At 38.7% G+C, this 9,530-nt stretch overlaps 2 protein-coding genes across 2 annotated transcripts; both read right to left on the bottom strand.

Moving 5' to 3' along the window:
• Nucleotides 1–2,560: 2,560 nt before the first annotated feature.
• Nucleotides 2,561–3,556, bottom strand: LOC109946371. Its single transcript, XM_020553909.1, has one exon. It carries the CDS (start codon nucleotides 3,554–3,556, stop codon nucleotides 2,561–2,563), a length of 996 nt encoding a protein of 331 aa, XP_020409498.1.
• Nucleotides 3,557–3,590: 34 nt separating this feature from the next.
• Nucleotides 3,591–4,817, bottom strand: LOC109946370. Its single transcript, XM_020553908.1, has one exon. It carries the CDS (start codon nucleotides 4,815–4,817, stop codon nucleotides 3,591–3,593), a length of 1,227 nt encoding a protein of 408 aa, XP_020409497.1.
• Between the last annotated feature and the right edge of the window lie 4,713 nt (nucleotides 4,818–9,530).

The following is a 9,530-nucleotide window of genomic DNA, read 5'->3' as shown; positions in this document are numbered from 1 at the left end:
GCTGTTCGATACGCCCAAAGTGCATCATTCAACCTTAGTGACCAAACCTTCCTTGTAGGGCTGACGGTTTTCATCAAGATGTTCTTTATTTCTCTATTGCTGATTTCCACTTGTCCAGAGGTTTGAGGATGGTATGGAGTTGCCACTTTATGTGTGATGTTGTACTTCTTCATCAATGCCTCGAAAGGTTTGTTGCCGAAGTGACTGCCACCATCGCTAATGATAGCTCTCGGAGTTCCAAACCTAGTGAAAATAATATCTTTGAGAAAATTCAAAACAACTTTGTGATCATTAGTTCGTGTAGCTGTTGCCTCAACCCATTTTGATACATAATCTACTGCCACTAGTATGTATATGTATCCAAAAGAAGATGGGAATGGTCCCATGAAGTCAATTCCCCACACATCAAACAGCTTTATCACTAAAATGTTGTTTAATGGCATTTCGTTCCTGCGACTGATGCTCACCATTTTCTGACACCTATCACACTTAGAGCAAAAATCAAAAGCATCTTTAAACAATGTAGGCCAAAAGAAACCAAATTGTAAAACCTTTAAAGCTGTCTTTTTGGCACTGAAATGACCTCCGCATGCCAATGCATGACTGAATGTTAGTATGCTTTGCTGCTCACTCTCTGGAACACATCTTCGAATGATTTGGTTAGGGCAATACTTGAACAAATAGGGCTCATCCCATATGTAGTCTTTCACCATTGAAAAGAACTTCTTTCTCTCCTGAAAAGTTAAATCATCTCTAATTACAATGGCTCTTTATCTTGAATGACAAAGAGTTGTTCATCCGGGAATGATTCGTTGAGAGGCAAAATTTGTCCATCTCCATGGTTTTCATCAACAAGACGTGACAAGTGATCAGCAACAACATTTTCACTCCCTTTCTTGTCTCGAATTTCTAGGTCAAACTCTTGTAACAAGAGTATCCATCTGATCAAACGTGGTTTAGCATCTTTCTTGGTCAACAAAAACCTAAGAGCTGCATGATCAGAGTAAACAATAACTTTAGAGCCAACAAGATATGAACGAAATTTCTCTAAAGCAAAAACAACAGCAAGCAACTCCTTCTCAGTTGTAGAGTAATTGAGTTGAGCATCGTTTAACGTCCGACTTGCATAGTAGATTACGTGTGGCAGCTTATTTACTCTTTGACCTAAAACAGCACCAATAGCATAGTCAGAGGCATCACACATTAGCTCAAAAGGCAAAGACCAATCTGGTGCCATAATGATAGGAGTAGAGGTTAGTTCACGTTTCAAGGTATTAAATGCATTCATACAATCTTTATCAAAGTGAAATACAACATCTTTGGCCAAAAGATTGCACAATGGATGAGTGATCTTGGAAAAATCCTTAATGAAACGACAATAAAAACCAGCATGTCCTAGAAAGCTTCTCACTCCCTTCACTGAAGCAGGGGCTGCCATATTTGAGATGATGTCAATTTTTGCTTTGTCAACTTCAATACCCTTGTTGGATATTACATGCTCCAACACAACACCTTGTTTCACCATAAATTGACACTTTTCCCAATTGAGAATCAAATTTGTTTCCTGACATCTTTGAAGCACTAGAGAGAGATGGTTAAGACAATTATCAAAAGAAGAACCAAAAACAGAAAAATCATCCATGAATACCTCAATAAATCTCTCAATCATATCTGAAAAATTGCCCGCATACATCTTTGGAATGTTGCTGGGGCATTGCAAAGGCCAAAAGGCATCCTCCTATATGCAAAAGTGCCAAAAGGACAGGTGAATGTAGTCTTCTCTTGATCTTCCGGAGCAATCACAATTTGATTATAACCTGAATATCTATCAAGAAAACAATAATATGAGTGACCAGCTAATCGCTCAAGCATTTGATCAATAAAAGGCATAGGAAAATAATCTTTTCTAGTGTCCGAATTCAACTTCCTGTAATCGGTGCAAACACGCCAACCAGCTGCAGGTCTCGTTTGAACAAGCTCTTTATGCTCATTTTTTACCACTGTGATTCCAATCCTCTTAGGCACTACGTGAACAGCGCTGACCCACATCTAGCAACTTCAGCACTTCAGCTCTCACTACTTCCTTCATGTGTGGATTGAGCCTTCTTTGTGGTTCACGAGTTGGTTTCGCTCCCTCCTCCAATAAAATTCGATGCATACACATGGTAGGGCTTATTCCCTTGATATCTGCAATAGACCAACCAATGGCTGATTTGAACTCTTTTAGCACCCTAATTAGCTTATCTTCTTCCAAAGGGGTGAGGTCAGATGCTATTATAACTGGGAGAGTTTCAAACTCAGCTAGGTAAGCATATTTTAGATGTGATGGAAGTGGTTTAAGGTCAAGTTTTGGAGGTTTAACAATAGAAGCGATCAGATGTGTGGCAGATGGTTCTAATGGCTCTATAAGAGGTGAAAAAGTGGAGGGATATTGTTTTAATGCTTCCAAGGTAGCCACCATCTCCCTGAGCACTTCTTCATCAAAGTCATTTTGAGATTGACTCAAAACATATTGTAATGGATCATTGGATTGTGCCAGCAAAAACTTAGAGAAAACAAGTTAATCAAGCACATCAATCGAACAACAATCAATTGAACTAGAAAGGTGAGAAAGAGATTCAAACACTTTGAATTGTACAGTTTCTCCTAGCACAGTCATGGTGAGGAGACCATTTTGCACATCTATGATCGTCTTTGCCGTGGCCATAAAGGGTCTCCCAAGCAAAATAGGTAACTCACGATCATGTAGAGGAGCCTCTTCCATGTCCAACACTACAAAATCAGCAGGCAAAATTAGTTTGTCAACTTGAACTAAGATATCTTCCACTATACCTCTTGGATATTTCACTGATCGATCAGCAAGTTGCAATGAAATAGTTGTTGCCTTCAAACCCCCCAAACCTAATTGAAGATACACTGAATAGGGCATTAAATTGATGCTAGCCCCCAAGTCAAGCATAGCCTTTTCAACTAGCTTGTCTCCAATGGTGATATTGATCGAAAAACTACCCAGATCCTTGAGTTTTGGTGGGAGCTTTCTTTGAAGCACAGCACTCACATTTTCAGACACCATCACCTTCTCATTAGGTCCATACTTCCTCTTATAAGTGTTTAGCTCCTTGAAAAATTTCCCGTACTCTGGCATATTCCTAATGACATCAAGCAAAGGTAAATTAACATTCACTTTACTTAATATATCAAAAATTTCTTTAAATGACTTATCCTGCTTGCTTTTGGCAAGTCTTCCAGGAAATGGAATGGGTGGAGAGTGAGGTTTTTCAGCCTTGTGAAAATTTGGAGCTTCAAACGAAGAAGTGGCATTGCTTGGATCGTCATTCAGTTTCTCATTCTCTTCTTGAGTGGGACCTGCGTTCACATGATCAGATTCATTAGTAACTTCATTGCCAACTCCATTATTAATAACCTTACCACTTCTAAGTGTTATGACCGCTTTGGTTTGCTCTTGGTTCCTTTGAAGTGTCACCGGTTGGCTTGGAAATTTTCCGGGTTCTCTTTGACTCAAAGCATCAGCAATCTGACCTAATTGTGTCTCCATTTTGGTTAGAGCAACTGAATGTTGTTGGAGAGTACTATTGGTAGTTTGCTGGAACTGAACGGTGTTTTGAGCCTAGCATTTTGACCGTATCTTCAAGCGTAGTGGTAGGCTTTGGTTGGAAATTTTGAAATTGATTGTTATTCTTCCATGAGAGATTGGGATGATCTCTCCAACCAGGGTTATCTGTATTAGAGAACGGGTCATTCCTCGGCCTCTGATTGTAAGAATTCATGAGATTCACTTGCTCTTGAACGAATTCGGGATAAGCCTCACTAGCCGTGCATTGATAAGTAGGATGACCTGGTATGTTGCAAATGGCACACACCTCAGCTATCTTAGGCACCATATTGAGCATAGAATTGAGCTTCTTTTCCAAACTAGCCACCTGCAAGGCAAGATCATTATTAGAACTCATTTCATACACTCCAACTCGTTTATCTCTTGTATCTTTGTGTTGAGCATTAGATCCCAACATCTCATAAATGTTATATGACTCTTGAGCATTTTTTTTCTTCAAAGCTCCACCTGCTGCATTATCAACAGTCGATTGACATGTTTGGGTTAGTCCATCATAAAAAATTTGCATTTGTAAGTAAAGAGGTAACCCATGATGTGTACATTGCAGCAACAGCCCTTTGAAACGCTCCCAACATTCATTGAAAGGTTCTCCATCATCTTGTTTAAAGTTAAAGATTTGCCCTCTTAAAGTAGCTGTCTTTTGAGTGGAGAAAAACTTCTCCAAAAATTTCTTAGCTACGGCATCCCAAGTGGTGAGCGAACCAGGTGCTAAAGTCATTAGCCAACCCTTTGCTCTATCTTTCAATCTATAAGGAAAAACCCTCAACCTCAGATTTGCTTCACTCACTCCCTGCAAAGGTATACCACTCACAACATTGCAGAATTCCTTAATATGGGCTAATGGATCTTCGTTAGGTAAACCATAAAAAGAAGGAAGCATGTGAAAATGTGAAGATTTGAGATCATAATTTCTAGCTTCAGTAGGCAGCAAGATGCACGAAGGGGAATTTGGTATAACCGGTTGAGCATAATCTTCCAAAGCTCGGTTGTCATCGTTATTGCCAGCCATCTCTTCTTCTCTGTCAGAATTAGAGTTATCGAAAGAATCTACACTCGTTGGGCTAGAAGAACTATTGTCCTCTTCTACACGGCTAGTCTGGGCCCTAGCTGATACAGACTTCTCAAAAGTGTTGCTCTTCAACCGTTCAAGTCTTTGGCCTATCTCAGCAAGTGTATCTGACATATACTACCTGAGAAACAAAAATAAAACGAAATTAGGGTTTGAGAACAAGCAATTATAGAGGACTGAAATCAGTCCCCGGCAACGGCGCCAAAATTTTGTTGTGTTCCTTCCAAGTGCCAATATATGGTTAGTATAGTGGTACAAGTAAGGTTGTCGAACCACAGGGACCGATTGGACCTCTATAAATTACTAGTTTTAAAAGAACCCTAGATAAAAATGAAAGTGACAATTTGAAAGTAGTTTTTGTGTTGTAAATGAAAAATAACTTAAAATGCAAGAAGAATGTAGCAGTGAATGATATATTGATGTAGAAAGAATAGGGAAGAGACCAGGGATTTCGAATTCACCATTGCAAAACTAATTCCATTTATAAAATTAAACCGTACTCAACTACCAACCTGTTTCCAGATTTCGTTTTACATATATATGATCAGTCATATGATGTGTGGTTTTGATCAAATTCTCCTAATCTACAACCTAGTTGGGGTGTTCAACTTTGGTTCCAAGTTAAGAGTCATTAGCATGCAAGAAAACGTTAAAGAACCAAAGAACATACACAGCATGATGTTTGCATAGCATTCTCTTCATTCATTCACATGTCTACCAACTACCAAGATTAAGCATGATGTTTACTATAACCTTGTCTAGATAATCTGTAGGCGACTCTAATGGTGATCAAACATTAAAATTGACAAACAAATTGAACAATAGATTCAGTGAATGAAACAAGAAACAAATTGATGAACTGAATACTTTAACTTAGAAACATGGATCAATGTTGCAAGGCTACATCGAAATCCCTAGCTATGAATTTAGTTACACATCATGTTCAAAGAGATTAAAACAAAAATAAACAACATGAGTGAAAATAAATTCATGAGAGGAAACCCTTGAACCAATTCTGATGTTGAACTTCTCCAAGAACCACCTCTTGCGCTGAGTCCTGATGGTGGAAATATATGGACGGCTAGGATTTTAGTATGCATGAAAGGAGAGAATAACCAAGAAGTGAGATCTTGGGCTGTGAAATTCGTCCAAAATAAATAGGGGCTTTAAAAGTGGCTAAAAGGCAAGTTTTTATGAGGTAAAAGGGGCTGCAAGATATTCCAAAGAGATTCTAACAAATCAGCCTTTGTTTTTCACGTTTTTGCCTTATTTGGCACCTCCAAATTAGGCTAGAAATCCCCACTGCTTTCCCATTCTGCTCTTAGTCTTCAACCAAGCTAGGTTCGCCTTGGATTATTTATTTGGACTTCAAAACAGGTCACGAAACTTGTTTCTATGTTTGAATAAGGGTCAGCTCCAAAAATGGCATGTTTACATTTCTTTTGCCTTCAACTTGATCCTAAAGTAGATGCAATTGCATACTAACACAAAATAGGGTAAAACACAACAAGTTTAACTCAAAAACATCACAAATAGACTAGAAATGGATGATATATATGTATAAATATATGAGTTATCCACTTCGTACGAACCTAAATTGTCCGATTTCATGGACAAATCGATATCGGATTGAGTCCAAAACTTGGGGCACATCATAATATTGTGGGAGGAGTCATTTGGCGGGTTTTGAGTAAAATCCAAATGCAAAAACTATGAAATATACCAACCACTCCATTTCATAACGAACTTCCTACGAATATGAATAGTCCAATTTCTTGGACCAATCGATATCGGATTGAACCCAAAGTTTGGGGAACATCATAATATGGTGGGAGGAGTCATACGGTGAGTTTTGAGTGAAATCCAATCTCTAGAACTATGCAATACACGAACCATTCCATTTTAGAACGAACTTCGTAAGAACCTGAATTGTCCAATTTCATGGACCAATCAATATCGGGTTGAGTCTAAAAATTGCAGAACATCATAATATTGTGGGAGGAATCATTTGGTGTTTTTTGAGTGAAATCCGATCTCTAGAACTATGCAATACACCAACCAGTCCATTTCAGAAAGAACTTCGTACGAACCTGAATTGTCCGATTTCAAGGACCAATCGATATCGGATTGAGTCCAAAACATGGGGAACATCATAGTGTTGTGGGAGGAGTCATTTGGTGAGTTTTGAGTGAAATCCATTTGCCAAACCTACGCAATATTACAACCGATCCATTAGAGAACGAACTTCGTACGAACATGAATAGTCCAATTTCTTCGACCAATCGATATCGGATTAAGCCCAAAACTTGGTTTACGCCATAATCTTGTGGGAGGAGTCATCTGGTGGGTTTTGAGTGAAATCCAATCTCTAGAACTACAGAATACATCAACCACTCCATTTCAGAACAAACTTCGTACGAACCTGAATTGTCCGATTTCATGGACAAATCGATATCGGATTGAGTCCAAAACTTGGGGCACATCATAATATTGTGGTTGGAGTCATTTGGCGGGTTATGAGTAAAATCCAAATGCAAAAACTATGAAATATACCAACCACTCCATTTCAAAACGAACTTCGTACGAATATGAATAGTCCAATTTCTTGGACCAATCGATATCGGATTGAACCCAAAATTTGGGGAACATCATAATATGGTGGGAGGAGTCATACACGAATCATTCCATTTTAGAACGAACTTCGTACGAACCGGAATTGTCCAATTTCATGGACCAATCATATCGGATTGAGTCCAAAACTTGGGGAACGTCATAATATTGTGGGAGGAGTCATTTTGTGGGTTTTGAGTGAAATCCAATCTCTAGAACTATAAAATACACCAACCACTACATTTCAGATCGAACTTTGTACGAACCTAAATTGTCCAATTTCATGGACCAATCGATATCGGATTGAGTCCAAAACTTGGGGAACATCATAATATGGTGGGAGGAGTCATATGGTGAGTTTTAAGTGAAATCCAATGGGTAAAACTATGCAATACACCAACCACTCCATTTCATAACGTACTTACTTTGTACGAACCTGAATTGTCCGATTTGATGCACCAATCGATATCGGATTGAGTCCAAAACTTGGGGAACAACATAATGTTGTGGGAGGAGTCATTTGAAGAGTTTTGAGTGAAATTCAATGGCTAAAACTATGCAATACACCACCCACTCCATTTCGTAACGAACTTCGTACGAACCTGAATTGTCCAATTTTAAGGACCAATCGACATCAGATTGAGTCCAAAACTTGGGGAACATCATAATATGGTGGGAGGAGTCATTTGGTGACTTTTGAGTGAAATCCAATGGCTAAAACTTTGAAATACACAAACGACTCCATTTCAGAACGAACTTCGTACGAACCTGAATTGTCCAATTTCATGGACCAATCGAATCGGATTGAGTCCAAAACTTGGGGAACATCATAATATGATGGGAGGAGTCATTTGGTGGCTTTTGAGCGAAATCCAATGGCTAAAACTATGCAGTACACCAACCCCTCCATTTTAGAATGAACTTTGTACGAACTTGAATTGTCCAATTTCATGGACCAATCGATATCGGATTGAGTACAAAACTTGGGGAACATGATAATATGATGGGTCGAGTCATGTGGTGCGTTTCGAATGAAATCCAATGGCTAAAACTATGCAATACACTGACCACTCCCTTTCACAACGAACTTCGTACGAACCTGAATTGTCCAATTTCGTGGACTAATCGATATCAGATTGAGTTCAAAACTTGGGGAACATCATAATACGATGGGTTGGAGTCATGTGGTGAGCTTTGAATGAAATCCAATGGCTAAAACTATGCAATACACCACCCACTCCATTTCATAACGAACTTCGTACGAACCTGAATTGTCCAATTTCATGGACCAATCGATATCGGATTGAGTCCAAAACATGGGGAACATCATAATATGGTGGAAGGAGTTATTTTGGTGACTTTTGAGTGAAAACCAATTGCTAAAACTATGCAATACACCACCCACTCCATTTCATAACGAACTTCGTACGAACCTGAATTATCCAATTTCATGGACCAATCGATATCGGATTGAGTCCAAAATTTGGAGAACATTATAATATGGTGGCAGGTGTCATTTGGTGACTTTTGAGTGAAATCCAATTGCTAAAACTATGAAATACATAGACCACTCCATTAAAGAACAAACTTCGTACGAACCTGAATTGTCCAATTTCGTGGACCAATCGATATCGGATTGAGTCCAAAACTTGGGGAACATCATAATATGATGGGAGGAGTCATTTGGTGACTTTTGAGTAAAATCCAATGGCTAAAACTATGCAATACACCAACCACTCCATTTCAGAACGAACTTCGTACAAACCTGAGTTGTCCAATGTCATCGACCAATCGATATTGGATTCAGTCCAAAACTTGGGGAACATCATAATATGGTGGGAGGAGTGATTTGGTGACTTTTGAGTGAAATCCAATGGCTAAAGCTACGCAATACACCAATCACTCCATTTCAAAACGAACTTCGTACGAACCTGAATTGTCCAACTTCATGGACCAATCGATATCGGATTGAGTCCAAACCATAAAATATTCAAATTTGACACTCATAAAATATAGCAATTAAACAAAATGTCACTTTGTGTAAGGCGTATATATGTGTTATTTTCAATTCAAGGTGCAAGCAATAAGTAAACATGTGATAAATACTCTCAGATTTGGATCATCCCCAAATAAAAGGAGGGAGTGGTCGATTTGAGAACATGCTCAACATAAAACCCCAAACTACCGTGTAGTAACTAGTGTGAACAGATTTTTTGT

This window comes from Prunus persica, unplaced genomic scaffold (genome assembly GCF_000346465.2).
Source record: "Prunus persica cultivar Lovell unplaced genomic scaffold, Prunus_persica_NCBIv2 scaffold_12, whole genome shotgun sequence".
In the NCBI taxonomy this organism is placed as follows: Eukaryota; Viridiplantae; Streptophyta; class Magnoliopsida; order Rosales; family Rosaceae; genus Prunus; species Prunus persica.
Note: the sequence above shows the minus strand (reverse complement) of the source record. Positions and strands in the feature narration are given on the sequence as shown.